Raw genomic sequence first — 27,765 nt, 5'->3', positions numbered from 1 at the left:
ATTTTCGAGGATTTTTGACGACAGGAAATTATTGACGCCCCTCATCGTTTTAATCTGAGATCTGACATGTTTGCGAATTTAAATTTTAAAATTAGAGGTTTACTTTTTCCGAAAAACATTTTTTTTTACTTCCGTTCTAGCTGAAATTAAAACACCGGAGAAGCTTATTCAAAATTGGCAACAAACACAAACAATAATTTATGGTCATTCATTATTTGTAATGAAAATAAACGCTTCCTAGTAAGAAGAAAGAAAATCACTACAAAGTTGTTTAGGATTTTTCGCTATTTACATTTACAACCTTAGAGTGTATCAACGACAATACTCTTATAAATAAAAATAATTGGATAGAGTCAGATGTTTTTGTTGAAATCAACTCTGATAGGGAAGCCATAAACAACGGGAGCTGCTCCAATCAAAAATCGAAAGTGACATGCCAAACGGCTTTTAATCGCATTTTCTAACAAACATGTTTTAGGTCGTAGTGACGGTGAAGTTTTTGGTTCCTTTGTTTCAGGGGTATTGGACGATAAAAATAACCCTTTACTTACCAGCTTCTCGTTCGATTGAAGTGTTTTAACATTTTGAGTTGTCTTTGAGCATGTTACTTTGTTTGATGAAGAGGCTGGTGGTTGCGAGCTGTCTGTTACAGATTTATTACTGACATCATCAGAGCCATCTTCTTCCTCCTTGCCACACGCCATCCAATTTTTCAGCAACGACTCCATGTAGCGATCGATATCTCTGTCTGTAACCTCCCACAAATTGGCCACCACACAGCAGCTGTTTGGAAAGAAAAAGTATTCAAATTATTCATAATTATTGATCAGCCAAATTTTTTCCACAAATGTTACAAAAAACCAATCTCATCATTATAACGAACAAAAGAACTAAGAAAAGAGGCACTAACGATCCAGCCAATAAGTAATGGTTAATCATTCCAACTGGTTCCAACTGACCATACGTCCAGAGCCTACCACTGCTGCAACCCATCAACAAAACTGCTGACCTGCAGTTCAGCAATTGCAGACTGCCACCACTCAAATATTTGCTTCCTGTGCCGTGTCCCGAGTAGCTGTCAATCAAATCAATCATAGTTTGAATCAATCTCCATTTTACACATATCTTTATTTTACACATTCATCTAAGCACACACACACACACACACACACACACACACACACACACACACACACACACACACAAATGCAGCATTATATCTTTCTCGTATTGGCAATTTGTAAGCGTGGTTTTAAAATGATACCTTAAAAAAATATAAACAATTTTGTGCCTATGTAATCAGCCATATGTATATATAGAATACAATATATAGACCCTCGCATCATGGAGAGCATCTCCTGAAAGTTGTAAGGGGTAATTAGCACATTTGTAGAATTTACAAGCTCGTACAAAAGAATTGAACGTTTATAAAAAACTCTCAGATAGCCAGGTGCTGTAAATCATGTATAATAAACTTATAGAGCATTTTTTTCGAAGTTTTGCGTCATTTGAAAAGATATAGGTAGCTTTGTAGTAAACATTAATTTAGCAATAGAACGTAAAATAATTACACGCAGTGACAGATTATAAGCGGCTTACTTGTTAAAAAATATCAAGAGTGCAATACTTTTACACAGGAGTGTAATTCAAAGAAAGCTAAAATCTTTCAAAACAACTTTTAAATTTCTTTAATTTTAAACAAGGTATTTATTTTTTTATAAAAATAAATATTTTAAATTTGAAAAATTAAGTAAAAAACAATGACACTTTTGAAATTAAATACATTATAATTCTTTGTTCTTAAGGGGTTATTAGATATTATACACGATCCATTAAACTATGCCTCATTTATACACGGCCCCTTGCAATCAGCGGTGAACAAACGAAACGAACGACTACAAACATGAAAAGATCTTTAGTTGAGAGATTTGTAGAGAGTTGATCTGATGTCGGAGGTTTACCTATGACTCCAGTCCATTCCGGTTCTTTTCTGAATGTTCAGCATACATCATGAGTAAAAAAAAACATTTAATAATATTCAACAAACATCACAAATTAGAATGCCGATGGCACACATGATTCCAACTGCCAGTAAAGAGTTGTGGCATTGGAGTATCAACAATTAACCAAACAAATGAAATCTAGGTGATTTTCGAAAAACGAAACAACTTTTTATAAAAACATTCAACATCAATGCTAACGTCTCAAACCAATCTTGAAAAACTTTTTGAGTGCTAGGCAAGTTGTTATCAGGATTGACAACGTAGAAGACGCTACTCCTGTTCACACCCCGCCTCAAAATGGACTTTTCCTGTTTCATCTGACAGACCAACTGACCGAACATACAGTGGAGAGAGAGCTGGCGAGTTATTCTCTCATTCATCAAGCTGGGCATGTTCTCGAGGGGGAGGTGTTGGATTTGCTGCAGAAAAAATATTTCACATGCAACAGATAAGACGCGATTAAATATTTAATCATAAAAATTATTAACAGGGAAAAAATGCAACTAGCAAAAATTTGAATAAAAATAGTATTCCGTCAAATGAAAAACTTTTTAAGATTTAGGTTAATGCTAATTTATTGTACGTAATTTTGAAAACACATTTTGGTCTAGTAACTTAATTTATATTATTCATCATGTTATAAAGATGACGATTCATGCGATTTGCTCATCCGTGGAACAACTCCAACCACCGTTCTTCAAGTTTCAGTTTTTCTACTCTTCTCCTGTTTTTCAAAAACTGAAACCCCTGAGGTTTTCAGATCATTCTCTGATTCATCTTCTTCCAACGAAATTTCCCCTGCTAAGCCTTCATTCACTTTTCTCAAATTCTTTTATAATTTTGATTACATTTAAATTTTTCTTTAATAACGTCCAAACATTAAGGACTAGTTACTAAACTGATTATAAAGCTATGACATAGAACATAGTTAGGGTGTAGAACAAATTTAAGATGTGAACAAAGGTTAAAATGTGAACGGAGGTTGATACGAAGTCAGATTCATGCAGACCCGCTAAAATATCACTGCAATAGAAGTCATTTAATGATTTGGCAATAACGCTTAGTGACATCATGAAAGAATCATGGTTGGTGACGATGGTCTCAATGATTTATACCTGATAAATTACAAATCTTGCCTATATTTTTTAATGCACTTCATTGAGGCATACCAAGAACTTTAATCATGTACATAGAATGATTTAATCCAAAACCCTAAAAACAAAAAAAAAGAGTACAATTGTAATCTTACCTTGTCCAGTATGAACACTACTGGCCCTCTAAGCGCCTCTTTCAAATTCAACTTGTTGGCAATGGATTGGACGAGGGGCAAATATTGTTTCAGCGAAGATGGTTCCACGCTTTGACTTTTACCACTTGTTCTTGCCAGGAAATGCAGGGCTTGCAGGATGAGTCGGTTGTCGAGAAGGTGTGCCCCATTGAACAAACACTTGAAAACAATCAGTTGGCAGGCAGTGGTACAGTAGTTAATATGCGTTAAATAAAAACACGTCATAAATAATTAACACAAACAAGAATAAGCACAAGCCACGAAGTAGGGACAAACGAAACCTTGATGAATCTTGTTTGTTTCTTGTTACAAAACGGGAAGGATTTCATAAAATTGTGAACCTCATTATCAATAGCTTCTTCATTTTTGGCATCCACCAACCGACCCATCAAGCCTCCGATCCAGCACGAGAACCATTCCTTTTCAAAGCTTTCCAACAATTCCTTTTATAACAAATATAATTAAATACTTAATATTAAGTCATTATTATGCTGCTATGTGGGGCGATACCAGAGCTGAAATAAAAAACTAGAAAATCAGGTTGTGAAAAAATGATGTAAGAATCAACTTTTAATAATAAAGTATGAAACGTCGTAACAGCATTACATTAACTTTTCTTTACTTCTTAATATATATTAAATCACGCCATGTAAGACCCAAACAAGATTCCCACAAGCAAGCAAGCAGACAAGAAGACAACAAGTGGAAGTAGTAACTGACGTCAAGTTTTTCATCGAGACTCTGCCTGCGGTCCCACCACTCCTTCTTGTTTGTTACTTTCATCGTGTTCATGTTCTCCTTCAGCAACCAATCAAACTGCTCCAACAGCGTCCTTCGCTTCGATGTTCAATGCATTTCGTCATAAATAATAATGCACAGAAGAATTATTTAAAAATTACACCCTACTCCTGACGTCCTATTATTATTATTACATTATTATTATTATTATAACAATCATAGCACGTGACACAACAGACCTCATCAACGTCGACATGTGGCAGTGGGATGTTGAGAGGGGTTTCGCCATGAACGAATCTCGTCAGGATCAGCTGGTCCCTCCTCTGTTTCTCAATGTTCACCAAAGTTATCTGGCACACCGACCAATCTGCATCGTGAGAGATATTTGAAGCAAGCGATTACAAATAATTTGCTGAGAAAATATGTTCAGAACTTCAGATGGTTTGACGACGTTATTTAATCAAGTCTTATTTGTTAAAAAAAAGCAAAACACTAAATGATTGATAAGCACCGGAAGGAATGTGTTCAATGAATTGTTCGATGTAGTGGCACTCCTTGTTGAACTGGATGTAATCCTTGCACACTTCCAAATGTTGCAGTGTTTCCACGTTCTCCTGTAATAGGGCTTCCGATGGTGGTGGTGAAGTTTTGTCCAATTCTTCTGATAAATTTCTTAAATAATAATTTGAATCTAAATACACATTTGAATTAATTTGAAATAGTTAAAGTGGAAAAAACACACAAAAAAGAATTAAGTTTTTTTTTCAAGAGGAAGCAATAGAGAAACCGGACCTGATTTTCTTGCTGATATTCACGAGAGTCATGTGCCTGAAGGAGACAGCAACAGATTCGGCCAAATAGTAAGCCACCTGAACATCATTACTGAGACCATCATTCATGCAAGAGAGAGCAAGCAAGTGGCAAATGTTTCTGTAATGAACAATCGGAGGATCATGGTGCATAAGATAGAAACATTTCAACAAGTCAGCTGACAGACAGGATTCACTTGTTTTTGTACCTGGACGAGTTGTAATCATCATAATTTTAATTAAAAAGGTGTCAAATTAGTAATTTAATGACGATAGTTTTATGACAAGGAACTGCCCATGCCATTAATCAAAAGGTCTTGTAATGTAAAGTCATGTTGAATTTATTAAGCATGCATGCTCCAACGTGAACTAATTGGAATTGCAGCTGCAGAGCCAGGAGATGAATGTTTGACTGAAGGAGTCAGAGTAGGAATAGTTTACTTACTTAACAATGCTATAAACATATCAACCGAAATATTTTTTTTACTTTCCATGGAAATCTCTATAATCTGCACCGTTGTTAAATATTTGTAGAGTGCAGCTAGCCCATGCAGTGCAAAACCACAAAATTATTGTGTGTTATTTTGTGTGTGTAAAAGTTCCTTAGATAAAATGCACGCGATAAATCTAAACTAGCAGTACAAATTTTAAACTTTTTGCAGTCCCCTTCCAACATTCAACCTTTTACACCCCAGGAAGTATCATGGAAATAAGAATGTTAACCTAATTTCAGCAACACAGCAAACTTGTACGAAATTATGAAATTTTGTTTCATGCAACAAATGTGGTAAAAAGTAGATGACAAAATTTCGTTGACAAAAAAATGTTCACAACTACATGTTCGATCTTGATTTATAAATAATTATTACAACGTAGATAATTATACAATGTAAATAACTGTTGTACGCAAAGATAAAACTTTGAAAAACGGTCTATAAATAAAGATGAAAAATTGATGGACGTTTAAAACTTTGTATCAAGTGAAGTTTCTTTTCTGTTCACATTGCTAGCCTTAAAATCACATTGAAAAGGATCACATTGTTCAAATGAAGGCAAAGCCATGCATACTTCGACGTTAGTAATATTTTGCTTATAAATATTTTGTGCTTATGAAAACACTCAGAAGTCGGAATTGAATGCTGGAATAAAAAATCAGAGTGTTAAGCTTTGACTACTTACTATGCAGTCTTGGTTAAAATGCACATCGCCAAATATTTAAAACATAAAACGGTTAAAAAATGTTAAAGTGGATTCAACATTCACAAGTTGATGTAAATGAAATAAATGATGTTTGGCGTAATAATAATGAAAGAGAATGAACGCAAACTGGATTGTTTGAATAGGATTGTAACTAACTGACCCGCCTCTTCCGAACATTCACGATCTTCCAGTGAGAGCGTTTCGGCAAGAATATCGCTCAGTTCCTTGTCGTCTATCGATTTCAACTTCTTTCCTTTCTTCATGGATCCATCCTGTTGGTCTGATAGAAACGTATGTGATGATAATGACCTGGATATCTCGAGTTTCAACGGCTTTGGTTTCCGCGCTTTCTTAACGGGAGCTTCTGGAGGCAGGAAAACATCATCGTCAGCACTAACTTTTTTCACCGGTGACTCGGACATTTTCTTTGGCGCTGTTGTTGTTGATGATGAAGAATGGAATGAGTTATGATCTGAATGATCAACAAATGATTCGCCATCCAACAACGTGGCCATTGAAGATTTTAGCAGTTGCATATCAGAAAGGTAGCTACAACATTGAGAAGGCCATGAAAACTTCGAAGAAAATTTGATGATAGTTGCTTCAATGAGATCTGGGATAATCTGATGATAATCTGACAATGATCTCCTTTTAACATCTTTAAGCTTGTTGTACGTTTTAATATTTTTCTTTTTGTTCATAGTTTTCGTTGCATCACTAGCTACATGAACAGTTCCCAAACAATTGACATCATCGAAATAACGTGTGTTCTCATTTAGTAAAGTGTTCAAAACTTCATGGTCATTTATCTTTAGGGCTGAATGTAATGACAAAACTGATAGTTTAGAAAATAAAATACCTAATAAGTTCTTTACATCAAAAGTGGAAGATGAGTGTGCCATTTCTTTTAGAGAGATTGTTTTATTTTTAGAAAGCCTAACCCAGCGGACAACATTCATGAATTGTTTGTTGTACTTATCAATCAAAGCAGTTTCATACTTTTTGATGTCATTTATAAAGCTTGACACATTACTGTAATCCTTGTCTTGGTGTAAACTTAGGAAGCAATCTTCAACAATCTTATAAATCTGCAAATATTCGGCTACGATGTCTGAACTAGACTCAGATGAATTGCAATCATTCAGTTCATTAATGCCAATAGAAGTGACGTCATCAAGTTGTTTTGATTCAACGACGGTCGAATTGTTGAGTGTTTGCCAGCTGTCTGGAATCTTGAATTTTTTGTTTTTAAACTTTTTAAACTGAGAAGTAGGGCTAACTTGGTTACAGCTGTAATCCAAAGTAATTGGTCTATAATTGAACTGGTAGGCATCAGTAGTTTCCTCAGCAGGTTTGTCAATTTTTGTGTTTTTTTTCTTCACTTCTTTTTTGTTGATTTTTAGAGTGTTGTTATTGGAGCCATCTTGATCGTCATCTTCAAATATTTCAAATTTAGGAATTGGAGTTTTCGCTATTTGGGTATTTCTAGAATTATGCTTGTTTTGTTTTTTTAAAGAAGTTAAATGTTGATATTTAACTATTCCGTGTTTTGGAGTTTTCACAACTGGATTGTGCTGAGACAATGCAGTTTTGCCCTTGGCTGATTTATTTTTTGGCAGGTAATCCTGGATGCTGACAGATTTCTTTTCATTAACATCCCTATTCTTTGAAAAAAGTTTGTCCTCAATCTTACTGTCCTCATCACAACCAAAGACTTTTTTTTCTTGAGAGGAAGCTGCTGAAAGAGAAATATCCTGCAGGTTGTTTTGCAGAGATTTTAAAACATTTTCAATGCACAAGAGATAAAATTTGCTGGAATCATAAAAACTTCCAAGAGTAGCCATGTGACACAACTCCAACTGGATTTCACAAAACCTGTCAAAAAACATGTCATTGCAATCAGTAATATGCTACTTACAATCACAAAATGAACATAACAAAATAATGCATGCAAAGACCTGTGTTTAAGAGAAAATGTGTTGGCATAAACAAGAGCTTGAAGTAGGTAACTTTTGGCTTCTCTTGTGAGGCCCACTCGCACAAAACATCTGCCCATTTCCAGGAGACAACGAGTAAAGTTGTCCAGAACAATCCACTTATCAGATATTCTGCTATATCCTGTTGAGAATAACAAAAATTTTAATGTAAAGTTTTAATGCTTTAAAAGTCATAGGTCCTTTCAAGATATTGAAATTATTGAAAAAAAAACACTATGATTAAAAAGCAATCCCAAAGCGAATAAAGAGAAAGCAACGAACGTGAATTGTTTTTTTGATCGAACAAATATGAGGATATTCCCGACAACAATCTGCACGCTCGAGTCATCCACTCCAATCTAGTGCTGCACGACAAAGAAGGTGACGAAGATTTATTGCTCCTGCCGCTGTTGATAATTTTTAAAGCAACTTTTGCAAAAGAATCATAACTTCCGGTGGAGAGTTGCTGGGTCATGAAATAGCAGACCTGAGACTTCAACAACATTGATGTCACACTTTCCTTGATGTTAGAGCAAAGACATGACAGCTTCTCGAATGCGTCCAGACATCGATCAACCTGAAATATCAACCGAGTGTTTTACAGATATCTGCATTATTAGAATAAATTATAATTATACAGTGTTATGTTAATAAGGCATAATTATACAGTGTTATGTTAATAATGTATTTTCTATTAGCTGCAACTGCACTACCGGTATAAACCAACTTGTGAATCACTTGAACCGAAAATACATTTTTGGTTGTGTCATTGTTTGAATTGTTACAAGTAATTCACAAATGGAGTGCAAGTGTAACACACCTGATCAGCAGCCAAATACACAAAGGCTTTACACAACGAATACTGAGCCATTGTTAACAATTCTTCCTTATCTTCAGCTTTTTTGCCAGAGTTTGTGTTGGAAGCATGATCATCGGCGTATTTCTTATCATATTTCTTGTCAACCTCATCCTCTGCCATAGTTAGAATGATCTCGTCAACATTAGATATAAGTTCTTCAGCTAACTGCCACTGTTTCAAGTCTAACAACGATTCTACGTATAACTGAACGGCAAAGAGAAAGCGGGATTTGTCGCTTTGAGACAATGAAAGGACCATCAATAAGGAGAGAGCTTGAAATACTTTATTATTCTGGAGATGATGAAATATTTATAAAATTAAATATTTATTTTTATGACAATAAACGTTATATTAACTAAATAAATAGATAGTTTGCCAAATAACATATGCGAAATATTATTTTTATAACTATTAAGTAGGTAGGCCTTGAATGCAGCTTACTTGATGTATTCTTAATATTGAGCAGAGAATCTCCACAAAATCTAAAGTTGCAGTAAAGTCATCAACGAGCTGCGATTCAACAGAAGTCTTAGTTGCAACGTTCACACGAAATGTTGCAAACACGTCTTGCCATAACGAAAGAGCTTCTTCCAAAAGATGTAAGGATGGTTTCATTACCGACTGGAATTCGTCCATCCTCTTCGTTTCATCATTTTCCTTCTCATCTTGCTGACTGGTGTTCTCATCAACATCTCCAACGACCAATTTTTCATTTGACTCGACGTTGTCTTCACTAAATTTCATTTTATCAAGTTTTTTAAGCTGTGAAGAAAAGTTCAGCTGCAAAAAATAAATAAATTTATTATTGATACTGGCATGGGACTCAAATACTACATAACACATTAGACTTCTAAAAAAAATTCACTGTGCTTTACAGAGATAAATGTAAATTAACAAAAACTAATATAGACAAATCTTATAATTGTAAAAAAAAGCTGTCATCATCTTTTTATATATACACGCGAGTGAAGAGAGTTGAGAAGAGAGCACATGTCACACGTACAAAACATTGTCATGACTTATTAAACAGGAATCAACACAGAGCAAAAAATAAAAAAATTTACATGGCCCTCTCATGAAACCAATGAAAGAGCAAATAACCTCGTTTGCATTATCAGGTTGGTTGCACATGAACTTGAAAACTAGAAACTTGGCTTTCATATCATTTAATTGTTGCTTTGAGATATTATCACCTTCCCCGCTGCCATTCATTGTAACGCTTTCATGTGAACTCAATAAGTGCAAGGCGTCGTCACAAATTTTTTCTGAATTTCTAAAAAAATATTTTATGAAGAACGGATTGTACATAATTATGCATGTGCCAAATAATACAAACAAAAACCCAAAAAGAAGTGAATAACATTTAAAATTAACATAAGAAATCAAGCATCTTTGTTCTAGACCAAAAAAACTCTGTTGCAACAGTTTGCTTTAATCTTTCAAGCCACATTCTTCATGCAATAAATGACTTCATCAACATCCACATCTGCTTGTTCCAAGTTGTAATTTCGTTTGTAACAGGTAGCGGTAGCATTAAGTGGTGCATAAGATAATATTTTGGTTGCTTGATCATCATCTTAGTGGCACTATCATCATCTTGCTGGTATGATCATTAAATTGCCTCAGCTACCACTTGAACGACATTTGTCAGAATGCCCTACTCCTTGTGTTTCCTTATACATCCATTGTATTTAAGACTGATGAGTTTGCCAGTTTTATTAAATTATAGAACATTTAAAATTCTTCCTCACCAAAATTAACATCTATCAACAACTACAATTCAAAGCATAAATCTTCCTAAAGAGATGTTACAAAATTTTTGATCGAAATATCAAAGACACCACATGTGGAGCACTGCATTTAAAACTAATGATGGGGGTCACGATCAGTCAATAGGCTATTATCTTGCACTAACTATAAATGCATTCCCATTGTTTAAATTTACACAATTCCTACAAAATATCAAATGAACATATAAACTTGATAAAAAAAATTAAAAGATTATTTGGCATAAATCATATAGAAATGATCAATTGAATCAACAAAAAGACTTGTCGAGCACTGACTTGAAGCAATGCTCCTTTATGGAACTCCTCACAAACTTCGCCATTTCCAGCATGAACTGACATCTTTTCAATATATTCGTGTTTTCTTTCTCATAAAATAAATTCAACTCCTTCAATATGCTCTCGTGGTAAGCATAACATTGAGCTCTGCGAACAAATTATTGTACATCAAAAATTAGTTCAGTGTATAATTTAACTTTATGGAGAGAGTAGGTGGAGAAGGACAGGGTGAAAGCGGGGTTGCATGATACTGAGGCGAGTGACAGATGTGGATGGCGTCGAGGGGTATTTCGGTTTCATCATAGGTAGCCAAACGGCAACCCCTGATCTCGGGGAAAATGTCGTCTAAACGTGTGTTGTTGTTGTTTGTTGTATAATTTAACAAAATGAAATTAATTTGTTGTGTTCTTAGATTGCAATGCAGCTCTGGCAAATGGAAAGCTACCTGTAAATCAATTCTTACTCACTCATCCACATATCAAATGTTTGTGCTCCACATGTCGCACACGCGCACGCATTTATGCACATGCAAGAAATGCGAGATGCTTGTGGAGATTAGATTACAATAATCTTCATGTTCTACAGATCGTATTTGAAACAATTCCGATCGAACTCGGCACACTGTAATAATAATAATCACAAATCGTCATTGTAAACAACTATTGTAAGATACTAATTATGCCATTTCAATGCATTTTAAAGTAAATAATTAATGTTTGACGTTTATTAAATGAATATTCAATTTTGCATGTTATTTTTGCCAGGTTGACAAAATGAAAGAAGTCGTTGATAAGAAGCTTGTGAGGCAAACAACTTTAAGTGGTCGGTAGGTGAATTGCAATTGAGTTCGCTGGATAAATTAGTCTGACAAACAGCAGGAGGCAAGAAGCCGCTTGAAAGTAAGTGCACTTTTCGCCTCTTTTGACTTGCATTCGTTGATTATTGCACAGTATATTTCAGAAGCGATGTGGAAGATTTTGTACGATTCATTAAATTTTGTGATTCGTTAAGTAAAAAACTGTTAACATTTTTAAAATGTTGATTGTTACAAACATGTACATGGCATGATGCATTCACTGATGTACGTGAGTTTACAAAAGGAGTGATGTGTTTGTTGCGCGTCATTACACTGGAGGAACGCGGTGAGAGAAGACCATAACGATGCAACGAACCAGACGCTACAAGTCGACAGCGCACTCAGTGCGTACAGAGTTGAGTGTGTGTACTTACGTACATACAAATTATAACAGCACGTAACTTTGTTACTCCAAAAGACTCGAGCTATTAATAATAACTATTACAGCATTACGTTCGTTTCGATTGCTAGCAGGAACTTTAAAAAAAATTTAATTGGAGTTCACATTTAGCAAATAAATTTAGCATATTGGCATAATCTCTGGTATGTGACAAATAAAATGATTCATGTATAATGTACAAGTATACCTACCAACACACATTTGTAAAAAGTGTTTGGATTTACGCTCTAGAAAATTTCCTTCCATTTACAAGCAAGCCATAATGTATCTAGTATTGAAGTATTGAACTAACTAACTCTGAAAAAACCAACTCAGATCCTAACAACGTCAGTAATTATTATTATTCCGGCCATTATCAGACCTCTCGTTCATCTTTAAAATTCTTGAACGAGTTGTGGTGACAAGCCTGCAAAACTATTTAGCAAGCAACAATCTGATGCCGATTTATCAATCTGGCTATAGGCCATTTCACTCAACTGAGACTGCATTACTTCATGTCCTGTCAAGTTTATTTTCTATCAAATTGACAGTGATTCATTTTGTTAGTAACTTAGTTAGTTTCAGTTTAATTTCTATTCTGAGAATGCTATTGAGAATATTTTTTTAATTAGCACTATATAAATTCTTGATGATGATAATAATAATAATAATAACAACAATAATAATAATAATAAGAGCTGGTTGAATAATAACATAATATTATAAATGCAGAATTTCCAAGAATTCAGATGCTAAGGACAATGAGGAATAACATTCATGATGTTTTGGAACAACATAACAACAACAACAATAATAATTATAACAACAACAACAATAATAATAATAATAATGACAATATTGAAGAGATGAATAATCATAGGCATGCTTTGGAAGCATGTACAAACAAGTTGAATAAATATCAAACATGTAACAATATGAACAAAGCAGCCACCTACCTATTAAAAATTTCGGTGAAAATGTAATGAAAATTAAAATAAAAACTTGAGGATTATCATTAAAACAAAATTAAACAAAAATAATAATTCTTTTTAATGCATTTAATAAAACGACATAGCGAAGTGATAACATTCACTAATACATCACCATACATCAATTCTAATTAGCCGAGTCAGAAAATAATTATTCATAATGAAAATAAAAAATTGATAAAAATCTTATAAGAAGACAGAATCAGGTAACCATTACACCTGTCACGAGATCTCTGCATAGATTGCGATAGAGACTCCTCCCCAGGAAGGCAATAACACGTCCACGTGGTGTGTAATACACTACCTACCAGGTAATGTAATACACTAACCGACCATCCTTATCGTCATCATCCATATTTTGAAATGAGCGGTACACATTTAGGAGCGACATGTTACAAATTACCAACAATACAAATTTATGTATCAATAGGATTCATGAAAACGTATGAACATGTTTGACCCAGCAATGAAATCTGATTATAAGCAATTTTTCAGGGAAGAAGAAACACTCGAAATAAATAAGCCATCCATCGTTTAAAACATTGATATGAATACAATTAAACTACTCTGAAAGTTATTGAGCCAGCTACCTCCATAACAAAAGTTCAGCCACTTCAAACACTTCACAAGGGCGATGACATACGCTATATTAGTATATTGTGTATATCTACACACAAATGTATGATTATTTTGTTGATGTAAGTTGTTGGAGTGAGCTGTTGTTGTTGTATGTCGTACATTATTGTTGTTGTATGTTGTTGCTGGAGTGTGATGTTGTTTGAACATGCGTTTGTTGGAGAGCGTTGTTTTGTATATCGTTCCAGTTGTATGTTAGAATACGTTGCTGTTTGATTATGTTGTTGATGCATTAGGAAAGGTACGCTTGATGTATAAGATATTTCAGATAAATAGAGAGATATATAGATAGATAAGCAGATTCAAATTTATTAGATAGGTATATTAGGTATATCAGATAGAAACATTAGATAAACAGATAGACATATAGATAAACAGACAGATAGAGAGAAAGATAGATGGATAGATAGAGATAGACAGATGTAGCATATTGAGTCGATAAGATGTCATAGTGAATGCAATATAAGAGTTGAAATATATGCTCATAGGCATACGCTGAACATCACACCGGTGTGCTTGCTGGTAACAACACAGCGTTGTTTCATAATATAAAACATGCAATTCGCGCATATCAACAGCTATTTAAAACATTCTCACACAAATTATACGAGTCTTTATTTCATTAAATGCGACGGATTTTCAGCTTGATGGAAATTCTTTGAAAAGAGCATCAGAAAAAACGCAGTGCAAAAAAACATCATTCTCATCATCAAAGATTTGAAGAACAGCAACTTGGAGACATCACATTACCGCACGGATATGAAGTTAATGCACAAACAAACACTTGAAATTTGAAGGAAGGTGTTCAGTACATCATCACAAATTCCATAGAAGCAAAAAAGAATAAGATGATTTATTTAATAATTTAATTAATTAATTCCAGCCAAAACATTTGAAAACTACTAAATGAACAAAATAAATAAATAAACCAGCGGAGTTAATAAACAAACTACAAAACTGCACCAACAACTGGAGAGGAGCTAACAAGCAGGTAGGTAGAACTTATTATTGCAATTTATTCAGTTTGAATGTGAATTTATTGAATCAATTTAATTAGGTTCAATCGAATTTGAACGCACACACATCGTAGGCACACTGAGTTGTTCTCGCATTATTACATTTTTTTTTATTTCTGCAAAACATTTTCACATCGTGTCTCTACAACGTTGTACTTCATATGAGACACGAACGTTCTGCACATGTTGAGCGCGTTCTCATCCACATTATTGATCCAAATGTACATACAAGTGAAACAAATATCAGAAAACATCAACTGAATAGAATTTACTGCAAACTACCAAAGCATTCCTATACACAATAACGATTCATAATTTCTACATTGAATTTATGTAAAGAACCTTCTAAATAATAAAAAACTAAATTAACAAATTAATATTTGAAATAAAACAAGAAGGAATGATTGAGACTGTCTGCAGCGCATTGAGACGGCCATGTTGCCATAGAAAGATTAGATAGAACAAGATGAGTGCTTTCATCTCAAATAAATAATAACAATTAAGTATATATGAATGCCTATCTATCTATGAAGGTTACTGGACTCCTCTCCTTACAACAACAACAACACCACTAAACGTCTCCAAGTTCACCCCAAAAACATATTATTAATGAATTACGTCGTCTCCTGTAAACTTTTAATATGACCGTATCATTTTTCTCACCAAAATTATTCCACAAAGCAATATTCTGATATGAGTAGAAGCAAAAAAATTGTAAATATCAAGTAGATAAGAAAAGTAAATAATATGGTAGGAAATAAAATCTTATAGCTGAGAACCAAAATTGCAATGAAAATGAACAAGATAATTAAAAATTAAAGAGTAAACATCAGTGACAACCATATAAACCTCAGATAGTAATATATATATATATTGTATATTGCTGAAGAAGTTTTTATCATGAAACCACTTTAAACCACTTCAAAAATTCAGAACAGTAATGTACAAGTGTTTAATAATTAAAATATCTAATGAGCAAGAGAAAAAGATCAAATGAATGATCGAATAAATGAATGAATGAATGATCGGATGAATGAATGAATGAATGAATGAATAAAGCAGCCTTATTAATGCACAACAAAAATGATTAAAGGCCCGCAAGGAAGGACGCTTAAAAAGATACATTGATGGATGGGTACAAAAATAAATAGTGAATAAACGGATAAATGGTTAAGTGGATGTGTGGAGGAATAAAATTGTAGGCAACAAATAAGAGCCATGACAGGTGCTCATCATTAGTAGTGCTGATGCTGTTGCTGATGCTGGGAACATTTTTGTTCAACATACGTAACCTAACCTCAAACAATTTGTATCAGCAAGTCCGTTATCATCACCACCATCACATACACCATCATCGTCGCCATCATATACATCATCACTATCATCACCATCATATACATCATCACTATCATCACCATCATATACATCATCACTATCATCACCATCACATACATCATCACTATCATCACCATCACATACATCATCACTATCATCACCATCACATACATCATCACTATCATCACCATCACATACATCATCACCATCAGCATCAACAATCGCCTTCATTACCATAAACTACCATTACATCACCAACACAACCGCTATGGATTATCATCATTAACATTAAATCAAGTTTGAAAAATAATTCTAACATCCTATATTTTGTATTTGAAAGATATTAAAATGTTAGAAACACTTTGGACGAGTCTGAGCGATCATTAGATACGTTGTTGGTCTGTACGAATGAAGATAAATGAGATTAATATGTAAAAAAACTGAGCTTATGTGTACTCAACACAAACACCCACGAACACAATCAACACAGGATACCATTTTGCGATGAATAGCTTATGCATCGTAAGCCTTCTAGTCAGTGAGGTAGTAGTAATCCCGATAAATGAGTCATGTTGACGTGCACAGCCGTCAAAGGGGCAATTAAATTCATATATTACGTGATTACGCTTTAACTTAGAGTCATCTCTAGGACTGCAGTTGTTTTTCAGTATTAGGTGAGCCGTCTTTTTATTGTTGTAATAAATTCGGAGTTTAACTTTACTATTTGGGTTGGTTGGTGTGACATTTTTATTGATATGTTTAAGAATAGCTTCATCTACCTTGTATGCAATAACCTTCCTAGTACCAACAATCAAGATAACGACATCATCTTGTATTACAGAAATCACATGTCAACTGCATACAAGGTAGATGAAGCTATTCTTAAACGGCTGTGCACGTTATCATGACTCATATATCGGGATTACTACTACCTCACTGACTAGAAGGCTTACGATGCATAAACAGAGTGGTGCTATCAAATCTCATTTGGACTCAACACACTCAATCACAATTAGCCGTGAAATCCTCTACAGCAACACCAAAGTAATATACCAGAACAGCAACTAAAAAAACGAACTACAAACATATTAACGCCAAACATTCGGTAGAATTTATAGAATATATATATATATATATATATATATATATATATATATATACATATATATGTATGTTGGTAATAGACCCTAATTTTTAAAATATTCTATAAATTTCACCGAATGTTTGGCGTTAATATGTTTGTAGTTCGTTTTTTCAAATTTTCACACAAAAGTTTTTTAGAGAATGTTTAGTTTATTAAAATTCAAAATAAACTTATTTTCCGAATTCATGCTGCAAATAAGGCCATATTTCGATTACGAATGAATCATCATCAGTGCAAGTTGATTTATATAGGAAAATATTCACTTTGTGAAAGTGAACTTAGATGGAAATTAGGTGTCAGATTTATATATATATATATATTATATATATATATATTATATACATATATATATAATCTGCGTACTACTTGACACATTACATTGTGCTCGTGCAATCAAAATTTTATTAAAATTTATATACGTCGCCGTAAGTATCGCCTACATACATTTCATAAAATGTTAAAAAAATTAACATGCATGAACATCTGCCACAAAAGAAATGTTATCAGGTGTCCCTCTCAATTGCACGCAATCAAATCATATCTAATCAACCTTCGCATTATTGTTTATTCAGATAATATTCACATATATTCATCGAGTTAAGTCAGCTTAATAAAAACACCAGTACAGCAGTGCTCATGTTCATTTATTGACTAACTACACAACTTTAAAACAATACGTTTATATGTACACACCTAGCAAAGATGTTTGCAGATATAGGTAAAACAAATCAAAATATATCATGAGACTTTTAAACCCTATTATCACTTACACAAATGCATCAACAGTATAAATCTAGCAGTTAAAATAATATGTTCAAGGGTTGAATCAGAGACTCGGCAGAAAATTCATTTATGCAAATAAGAACACATTCACATTATAGAAACAACATGTCTCAAAAAGTTCAAACAAGAAATTTGAAAATTTATCAGGCTATTTTACTTCTATCAGCTGCTTCTGCACGTAAGTGAAACCAAACGTTAAAAACGTTTAAGGGTTCTCACATTGTTCTCGCAAGTTCGGAGTACATTATTACAAGTGAAAAAGAAGAATGATGTTATTTGTTTATATATATATATATATATATATATACACACACACAATACACACAATATAATAATTTGATAGGCGAGATAAATAACGTATAGAGAGACGCATAGGAAACGTCGGACAGAGAAGGAAGGCATGTTCGTAGCGTCTTCACTCTAAGGTCTTCATGTCTGTTGCATGTGTTCAAGTAATCTAGTTACATATTCTGTTCATCAATTTTAGATTAGCTTAGATGTTGCTAATGGAAAAATTGTTCACATTAAATAAAAGTAGCGAGGTACAATTAAATGGGATGTGTTAGGCCGGTACAAGATGCTAAATATAACGTAAACTCGTATAATTTAGCCTAAGTATTAAACAAATACAATAAAATAATAGAATGTAGGTAAAAATTAATATTAATACAAATTAACAGAATGTTAAATGATCTGGAAGACAGCAAAGATATAATAGAAACAGATCTCATCAAAGAAGCAGTTCTGCAAATTTTCGAATCAACACCACAACACTTCAATGACTTAAGCGATGAACTTGATCAAGCTAGCGGCAGCAATCACGGCCAATCAACCAACGTAGTCGATCGACAAACGACGGACTGCAAAACGCCACTCATTTTCTATCCGCTGCAAACACAAAAAGAGGCTCGACATTTGGTTACATGTTTGCAGAAGCACAACATATGGACAGAGCAGTTGTGCCGGCTGACCAACCAATCCATACACAACTTCTTTCAATGGAAGAGTGGCAAGGGGAGGCCATGGATTGGAATAAGGTTATGCAGTGTGGTGTGCAAACTACTACCTTTAATCAATCCCTCTGTTAATCAACCCGTCTCTTGATGTCGTATTATATAGAGTGCAAAAATTAAATGCAGAAAATTAGTAGCCGAAATTGATCACAAATAGTAAATATCTATGCAACCATTAACGAAGAACTTAAAAAAAATAAATTTAATAAACATTTAAATAATTTTTAATAAATTAATAAACTCTCTTTAACAACCTCCATCTCTTTACAGGTTAATGGCAGTGATCAATGACATCATTGAGTCAATATTTGAAGAAGTGAGCACCGATGACGTCGTCCAGTTTGAATCCCAAACAGCTCAAGATGAATGTAGAAAAGAGGAAACAATAAAAAATGGAAATTGTAATAGAAAAAAAATTTCTATAAGAAAAGTTCATAAACGAAGAAGTCAGATGAAAATTAGTAAAGAGGAAGAATTAAAACAGCCACTGATTTATAATGAATCAAAGATCGCCACACAAGCGACTGTTTACAATGAAATGCCTGGAAATAGAACATCAACAAATGAAGAAAAATTACTTTCGTCACATCAAACATTCACTAAAAATAACGATGTAAAAAAAGAAAATGCGCCAGTAAATGAGAACATAACAGCAAAACTTTACGTCCCAGTTAAATTATCTCAAGAAAATGAAATAAAAACAACAAAAATATCATTTCCTTCAGCACTGCTCATACAGAACTGTGACAAAATAACATCAACTGATCGGGCATCTGAAGGACTAACAAGTAAGAAGAAGATAGCCGATGAGACTTGCAGAAACAACAAACCACAATTGATAGGCGGTGATACAGGTGAAATCAACTTTAACAAATTAACAAAGCCTCACACTTGCGAAGACAGAACGGACACTTCTAATAATTCTAGTTTCAAAAAAGAAGCAGGTGATGAAGAGTTTATACGTGATGACTTTCAAAAAGATGGATGCAAAATCAAACAAGAAGACACCAATGAAAAAGTTGATGTGGGATGTAGAGACATAATCACTAGCCCAAATCCCAATAAATGTTATGAAGATGATCAGACAACATATTTCAGTCAAATATCTAAAAAGGAAGAAGAATGTGGCATAGGTCCCAATAAAATCAAATTCCTCATCGCTAAATTCAACAGTTGTGAACCACCTACTAATGATTATAAACTTGCAAGAAGAGCAATTAACGAGAACAGAGTACAGCCATTTAGAAGATTTGTTCTAGGCAACATATCACAGAGGTATGTTGCAAAACCTTCAGCAGATCAACAAAGCAAATTAATAGATTTTAAAAATGAATTTGTTACCTCTAATGAGTCCAAGGTTAACAACTACAGAAAAAACATCGATTTAAGACAAACAAATGACAAAAAAAATTTGCCAATAAGTAATAATAACGAACCAACTGCATTTCAAAGATTTGTTTCTGGAAATTTATCAATTAGGAGCACACCTGTGACAAGAAGCAACAAAAACGATTGGGGAGAAGAACGAAAACAACAAGCAACGATGTACGCTCAACCAGAAATAAACAAACCATCCTTAACTCCAAAAAACAATGAGCAAATTATACCAAATTCATTTGCAAGTTCAAGCTGCAACACACCGAACTTTAAAAAATCGTCTTCTACCGACAGAGAACCAATTAAACTTAATTCATTTTTGAGTTCAAATTTTATGTCAGAGAGCTGCCAGGATTTCATGAGTAACCAGAAGAAACTAATTGCTCGTCCAAGTCAAGGATCATTCATGGCAGAAGCAGTTGGTCTTCAAGCATACACTCCAACCAAAGATAAAACTTGGAGACATCAAATAACACATTCCATCTCGAACTGCACTCGAATTAAATCATCAAACACTTTCTCCACAGACACAAGAAGACTGTCATCTGAAAAAATTCTTGGCAACAATAACATCGAGTACACTAGTAACAATATTAAAAATGCCAACATCAACAAAAATAACAACGTTGATAGCAAGTCTTACAAATTTATGAACAAGCCTTTGTCATGGTCAATGAATGAGCACAAGATATCATCATCTGATGGAAACAAATTAACACAGCCTACAAATAAAACCACTCAAAGTGACGAAGCTCCAAGTAACAAAAATCATTTCGTAACAAGACACAATGAAGATTATCAAAAAAGCCTCCATATTCATAACAGACACAGTTGTGGCAACTCCCAAGTTAGTGAAATAACGAAACCTCCCATTACGGCGAACAAACAAGCTGAAACGATTTCAGCAAATAAAAAAAATATAAATTTCACCCAGAATTCACACATTAACAAAAACAACAGCAGAGAGATGTATGCTAATAATTACAATGAGCCTAATAAACACAGATCCCAAAACAAGGACAGCATCAAATATGCATCATATACTCCATCCATCAGAACAAATAATGTCAATGCCAAAAGGCTACACGATAGCAACGAAAAAACCAACTTGAAAAAAACTCATTCTCAGAAAGTAAATGACTTAATAAGAAAATTCAACAATTTCAAAAGTGAATTCATGTTTGAAAGCAGTGCACTGAAGTGGAACATTTAAACTAGAACTCCTCCTACAAGTGCCCACTAAAAAAAAAACAACGATTGCAGCTACATGTCAAGGTTTAAAAAAACTACGTACATGTTGCGAAAGATGGCATCAGTGTATTAGAGGCTTGATCACCCAATTATCATTATTAGCAAGTATTTTTTAAAGTAAAAATAAACACTTGAATTTTAAAAATTTTAAAAAAAATTTACGCCATAAGAAAAAAATCAATCCTGATTACGATTAATATAATTTATGTGAATGTTCTCAAAGTACAAACCTATTGTACAAACCAACATTTGTTTGCTATTGATCATAATCACATGGGTTAAAATTTAAGAAAACTTTCGGCCAAAAATTCTTTCCATTAATTATTATTTTGCTACATGAATATGTTTTTCAACGTTTATTGAGAAAATATTTCTACTTTCATATTTAAATCCTTCATGTTTTTATAAATTATTTAAACGAATTGATAAACGAATAATTATAAAAAATTTAAACGAATAACTAAAAAATGAATTAATAAATGAGTTAAATATCATAGTTTGTTTCATTAACTAATAAGGAATTAACGAATAAGCTTAGAATGTTAAAAAAGAATATTGTGAAATTAACAACGTGAACACTGTTGATTATATGTCATCTTGATTTCAAACTTCATCTTACATAACTTTAAACTTCACTTTATGAACTTAGAAGAAGGATGTCGGAATCTGGTAAAAAAACGTTTCAAACTTCCTACTCAGAATAAAGTCTCAACTCCCCGACTTCAGTTTCTGACTCTAAGAAAAATTTTTCATTTTCTGTTTTATAATTTTACTTAAATACTACTAAACGAAAGATACTTCAAAAAACATTTGAAATCAGTTTATGTAACTGTTTTCCTTAGTAAAATTATTCTATTTTTATGTTGTAATACATGCTAAAAATAATTATGTGACTTTATTTACACCATTGTGGCCTGCTCGTCGTCTGTGGTCGTATTGTACAAATTATAGCATTTTTTGCCGCATCGAAAACATGCATACCTGACAAATTTGTTAACGGCACTAAAGAGAAAAACATTTCTACATCTTTTCTATTTGTAAAAGTAATCAAAAGATGATTGTGTATAACTACACACATACAACCTGTGCTTGTGTGTGCGTGTGTATCTGTATGTAGTGTGTGTATAATGAATAATTGATGCCTGTGTGTTTTTGTGTGTAATGAGTTCATTTTACAACATTCAGTAGTAAAATTTGCAGAATCTTTGATAGGTTAGTGAATTTAACCACTGCTTAAATCTCTCAAAGTTTACTTTGATTGCTTTATAAGTTTCATCTACACAGCAGTCATTTTGATGAATGGATGCAGAGTATTTGCATGTGCTTGAGAGTCAGCAGTAAAAATAAATAAGATTAGATGAAGAATGATCAGAGATAATTAAAGTTGAATAAAATTTTGGAATGAGGATTTTTGCAAGAAAACTGAAGTTGATGTGGGACATCTATTACGTTTGGTTTTGTAAGAAATTATGGTAATAATATGGTAATAACTAGAACAAAACTGGGTGACAGACGTGCGTAGGTTGCTCTGCCAAAAATATGGAAACAATCTTCCAACAACATTGAAGCAGATTGTTCCATTAAATAATTTCAGATGAGTTTAAAAGTTATCTGTTAAACAAAGCATTTAATCACAGTTCAATCCTCTAAAGAATGTCATTAGAACGAATAATAATAATTATAGTAAAAATAATTGGAAACATCTGATCTATAATAAATCAAAATGAACCAAAAAATTGAATATTTTATTCGATTACTTATTAAAGTAACTGAAACATTTACCAAAAAGTAACTAAGTATCACTAATTGCATTATTTCAAAAATATAACCAAAAAATAAAAGATTAAAAAATTATAATGCTATGGAGAAAATAAAATGAAAACCATCAAGGGACTCACCGTGACTCTTTGAGAGACTTCAATTCTGTCAGCAAGATGCCATCTTCAGTCAAGCCACACCCGTCTTTTAAAAAATTCTTCAACTTGGAAGCTAATGTGCTTGAATAATTATCAAAACAAGATTGAAGTAAATTGATTACTAATTAGGGGGTGCACCAGATAGGACATTTTGATATTCGACTGAAGTCGAATAGAGCTGGATAGTTCAGAAAGATATTTGTCTGGATACAAATACTGTCGCTAGATGTTATTTACATAACTTAATCTACTGAACCATTCACAAAACTCCGAAATAAACTGCCTATGTTAATATTATGTTTGTTTTACTTCTTTCAGCACAAAGGTTTGAAAAGTAAAACTTCAGAAAATACACGTCAGCACCTTTTATTATCATTATGCACGATGGCATTTATAAGAACCAGGCCTACTACCATTTGTTGCTTCTGATGGGTCTTTTTAATGAAAGATGTTACACACAAATTCATTATCATTGATTTCTGTTTCAAAGTTTTTATCTAAGCTTCTTTTGAAATGAAACGCTACTTTAAATAAATTTGAACATTCAAGTGCCTGTTCAGCACTGCTCCCAAACATTGTTTCAAGACTAATCATCTTCAAAAAATAATACTCATCAAAGAATGAAATCTAATTTGAATACAATGCTATCTATTGGAATAGTTTTCTGGGTTTTTCCTATCTAATCCTTAACACATTGAAACAAACATACATTGAAGACATGTAACAATAAATATATACGTGTGCTATCGTGCACCATGCTAATTTCTGGTAAAACATAATTAAAATAGTTACATCACTCAGATGATTCAGGCATTACATCATTTCACACATGTAAGACACAAGAACTTATATTAAAATATTAATATAAATGTTCGTGCACACAATACATACACGTAAACAAATGAACATGCCAAATACAAACATGCAAATGCGTTTTTATTGATTATTAACCATCCGACCAACTCATGTATCCGGCCAGAGTCGAATGTTGCTGGAGAGTTAAAAAAGATGGGATATCAGGCTGGGGTCCGGTGCAACTCCATTATTAATTAATTAAAGACATTAAGAATGATAAGAAAAATTAGAAAATTAACAAAATCAATAAGAATTAACGCAACAAAGTTGAGTATGATGAAATTTTACAAAATAGTTGAACACCAAGAGGCTAACAAATATTTCGGTTGTTTGCCAGCGTCGATAACATCCAAAGTAATTTTGAGCCACCTCCAACTGGCTTGCTTCACAGAAGAGGCATTCAAGAGGAGCCCTTCAGCAACTGTGTTGTATGCGTCTGATTTCAAATCAAGTTGTCGCTGGCTGTCTGCCAAGTAATCATAGCAGGTCCAAAACTGCACATGATGAGTGTGCATGCATGACGTGTGATGCATGCACAATGTGTGATGCATGCACAATGTGTGATGCATGCATGCATGAGCAATGTATAAGCAGTCAATCTGTTTCTTAACATATAAAAAAGGTTTAATGTATGATCAAATGAAAATTAAACACAATATGATAAAACACAGAAGAAAGACAAGACAATTCAATAGTGAATTGACTTGGCAATCCGGTATTGCATTATAAATTTGTAGAGTCCTCAACTGAGTTACCGTCAGATTGCTTATTGTGCTTGGAACTTATGAAGAAATAATGCTTCAAGCGGTCTTTGAACACCTCACAACTGATGTTAGAATTAACTATTAAATCAATGGATTACAAGCAGTGGCGGATCCAGACAACTTTGACAGGGATTAAACTTTTGAAAATGTTGAAATTTTGATGGAGAGTGCTAAGAAATTACCAAAATTTAAAAATTTATGATAGTGTGGCAAAAATTACACTGGCAACTCTTTTTTCTTTTGAAAAAGGTCACCACATAACTGCTATCACACGGTAAGTTGCAACACATTCTTTAACTCATCCTTATAGTTAAATTCAAAACAAAAGCTTTTAAAAAGTTAAAATATTATTAAATTGTGACATAAATAGGAAAAATAAGTTATTTAATATAATGGAACAAATCAACCACTGCTAAGGTGCATTGCAGCGATGCAATGCATTCATTCATTCGTGAGAATTTATTTATGAATATGAATAATGTAGAATTAATTGGAGAATTCATTATTCAACGATGAAAAGTACAACATCAATTCAAATTTTTAACCTGAGAATCATTTTTAGCAACCCCCACATCTAGTTTGTTCCTCAAAACAATTTTGTGAAATTTTACAGCCGCCTGAAACCAGAAGAGAGCGTTGATGTGGTCATCTTGCATGTAGAACATCTTGCCAGTCTTCATACATTCGGTGCCTGTGTGTAGCATAAACGTTTATAGGCATTCTAGGGTTACATAATGTTCAGCGGACAAAAGTTACTACCAAGTTGTGTGACACTTTCGTATGACAGGATGGCGGATCGAAATGACAAGATATGGGCTATTATCATGTCAACATGCTGCTTCATGGCACCCTGGTCGCCATTCAGGTCATCAACACTTTCATCCACTTTCACTGGCAATGATTTCACATTTCAGAGGTCAAATAATCAATAAAATAAAAATTTCAACAACTTCCAAATCATCCACCCCTGACACAAATCCTCCTTATCCATGTCCTGTTCGAGTCCAATAAAAACTTGTACGCATCGTTATAGCAAGCTATTAATGAATTTATATTCCAAACAAATAGGGGTTTATTTTAAAATCTTGCAACAAATTTAGTGACAATTTCATCATGTTTGATAAAATTATATATTTTGAGTTTGAATGATTTTTAATTTGAGCCATAAGCACTTCACTCTAACTTCCCGTTTCTATGATTTTTTAAAATGTTCAAAACTTTGTCAGCTAAAAAACCCTCAACATTTTTTAATTAAAAATGTGAAAACAGATCCACAATTTATGAAAGGATGTATTATTGAAACAGAATTATGATGAATTGCATGCTGTAACCGATTCATTTTCATCATTAATGAGGCGAATGATTAAAAAATATCTCACACTGCAACACAGATAGGTTCAGCTCCAGCATTATTTTGCACATTCTGAACCACTTGACAGAGAGGGAGGATAATTTTTTACTTTTCACTTTTCTGCATTCAGCATCCCCGTCACTTGCATTCAATCTCATCATTTCATCTCTAGTCAACATTATTACATTAAGTGCTGCATTTCTCAAGGACTTGATCTGTCAACATTTGAAAAGGTTATTTCATAATTAAGTATTAGCATGAATATAGCACATGAAAAATCACAAAAATATGAACACTTTGTAGGTTGCAACTTGTCACATATTCAATCAAGGTATTGATGTTGATGAACATTATATAATTATTATTATAATATAATATGATATATGATTGTAACCTGAATAACAATATAGCCACGCAGAAAGGTCAAAGAGAGCCAAATCAAAAGAGTAAAAATATAAAACTAAACATTAGCAAGCTATACTGTACTGGTGTACTATTTTTAGCTGACTTATAATTTTAGTTAGGGATGCACAGAAGTTCGGCCCCAGCTCCGGCCAAAATCCGACTTTTTTTAAACTTGAAGCAACATTAAAATAAAAATGTACGACCTAATAAAAGTTAACTAAATATTATTTATTTAATTATTTCTTAATTATTTTGTTATCATAATGATAACCATAATACATATAAACTATAAAAGTATAATATAAACTAAAGTCATGAATAATGCTTACTAATCTTTTTATAGGTTCATTTTATGTTATAGTTAAAATATAAATAATGAAATAAATAAATATAAGTATAGTACAGTATTAAAAAACCAATAACAAAAAATTAATTATTTAAAATTAAATTATATTTAAATTTTTAAAAATTTAAAGTTAAAAAAAGTATCTCTATCACTAAAAGTCTAAAACAATTAACATTACAAAATAAATGACTGATAAACGTAACATAATAAATTTATTATTTATAATATATTTATAAATTTATTTTAAGTAAAAATTAATTAATTTAAAATTTATATTTCATAATAATATTTTTAATTTTACTTTTAATTTTGGCATGTGTCGAGTAGAATGACTGGATTTAAAATTTTCTAAAAGCATAGTCTCCATTTCTTTTCCACTCATTTTTCTTCAGTTTCAATAATTAAAAAAT

The 27,765-nt window shown here is 32.9% G+C and overlaps 3 protein-coding genes across 3 annotated transcripts in view; 1 reads left to right on the top strand and 2 right to left on the bottom strand.

The window, feature by feature from the left end:
• Positions 1 to 177: 177 nt before the first annotated feature.
• On the bottom strand, positions 178 to 7,468 carry HELRODRAFT_191468 (hypothetical protein). Its single transcript, XM_009018469.1, has 12 exons — positions 6,201 to 7,468; positions 4,822 to 5,049; positions 4,541 to 4,701; positions 4,269 to 4,396; positions 4,012 to 4,128; positions 3,573 to 3,734; positions 3,253 to 3,450; positions 2,202 to 2,422; positions 1,904 to 1,990; positions 911 to 1,075; positions 666 to 783; positions 178 to 506 (listed from the first exon to the last, which is right to left on the bottom strand). The coding sequence occupies exons 1-12, from the start codon at positions 6,995 to 6,997 to the stop codon at positions 354 to 356; spliced, it is 2,535 nt and encodes an 844-aa protein (XP_009016717.1). The 5' UTR covers positions 6,998 to 7,468; the 3' UTR covers positions 178 to 353.
• Positions 7,469 to 14,376: 6,908 nt separating this feature from the next.
• On the top strand, positions 14,377 to 22,145 carry HELRODRAFT_191466 (hypothetical protein). The gene is made up of 3 exons (XM_009018468.1): positions 14,377 to 14,790; positions 18,758 to 19,114; positions 19,361 to 22,145. The coding sequence occupies exons 2-3, from the start codon at positions 18,759 to 18,761 to the stop codon at positions 21,678 to 21,680; spliced, it is 2,676 nt and encodes an 891-aa protein (XP_009016716.1). The 5' UTR covers positions 14,377 to 14,790; position 18,758; the 3' UTR covers positions 21,681 to 22,145.
• A 1,551-nt stretch (positions 22,146 to 23,696) lies between these two features.
• HELRODRAFT_191465 (hypothetical protein) overlaps positions 23,697 to 27,765 on the bottom strand; it is a gene marked incomplete at both ends in the record, with an annotated part of 4,958 nt that continues 889 nt past the window's right edge. The window contains 6 exons of the mRNA XM_009018467.1: positions 23,697 to 23,715; positions 24,805 to 24,983; positions 25,799 to 25,944; positions 26,013 to 26,144; positions 26,633 to 26,819; positions 27,657 to 27,741. Of these exons, the coding sequence (XP_009016715.1) occupies positions 23,697 to 23,715; positions 24,805 to 24,983; positions 25,799 to 25,944; positions 26,013 to 26,144; positions 26,633 to 26,819; positions 27,657 to 27,741 (748 nt within the window). The remainder of the gene's footprint in view (positions 23,716 to 24,804; positions 24,984 to 25,798; positions 25,945 to 26,012; positions 26,145 to 26,632; positions 26,820 to 27,656; positions 27,742 to 27,765) is intronic.

The sequence above is a fragment of the Helobdella robusta genome (assembly GCF_000326865.2).
Source record: "Helobdella robusta unplaced genomic scaffold HELROscaffold_21, whole genome shotgun sequence".
Lineage (NCBI taxonomy): Eukaryota > Metazoa > Annelida > Clitellata > Rhynchobdellida > Glossiphoniidae > Helobdella > Helobdella robusta.
The sequence above is the reverse complement of the archived record's forward strand: the minus strand, read 5'-3'. Positions and strand labels throughout refer to the sequence as shown.

Bases quoted from the DNA above. Each gene is read 5' to 3' on its own strand.
- HELRODRAFT_191468 (XM_009018469.1), bottom strand. From the start codon at position 6,997: ATGAATGTTGTCCGCTGGGTTAGGCTTTCTAAAAATAAAACAATCTCT. The intron at 5,050-6,200 runs GGGTCAGTTAGT...TACAACTCGTCC, and splicing joins CGTGAATGTTCGGAAGAGGC to AGGTACAAAAACAAGTGAAT. The intron at 507-665 runs GTCAGTAATAAA...CCTGAAACAAAG, and splicing joins AAGAAGATGGCTCTGATGAT to GAACCAAAAACTTCACCGTC.
- HELRODRAFT_191466 (XM_009018468.1), top strand. From the start codon at position 18,759: ATGTTAAATGATCTGGAAGACAGCAAAGATATAATAGAAACAGATCTC. The intron at 19,115-19,360 runs GTTATGCAGTGT...ATCTCTTTACAG, and splicing joins AGGCCATGGATTGGAATAAG to GTTAATGGCAGTGATCAATG.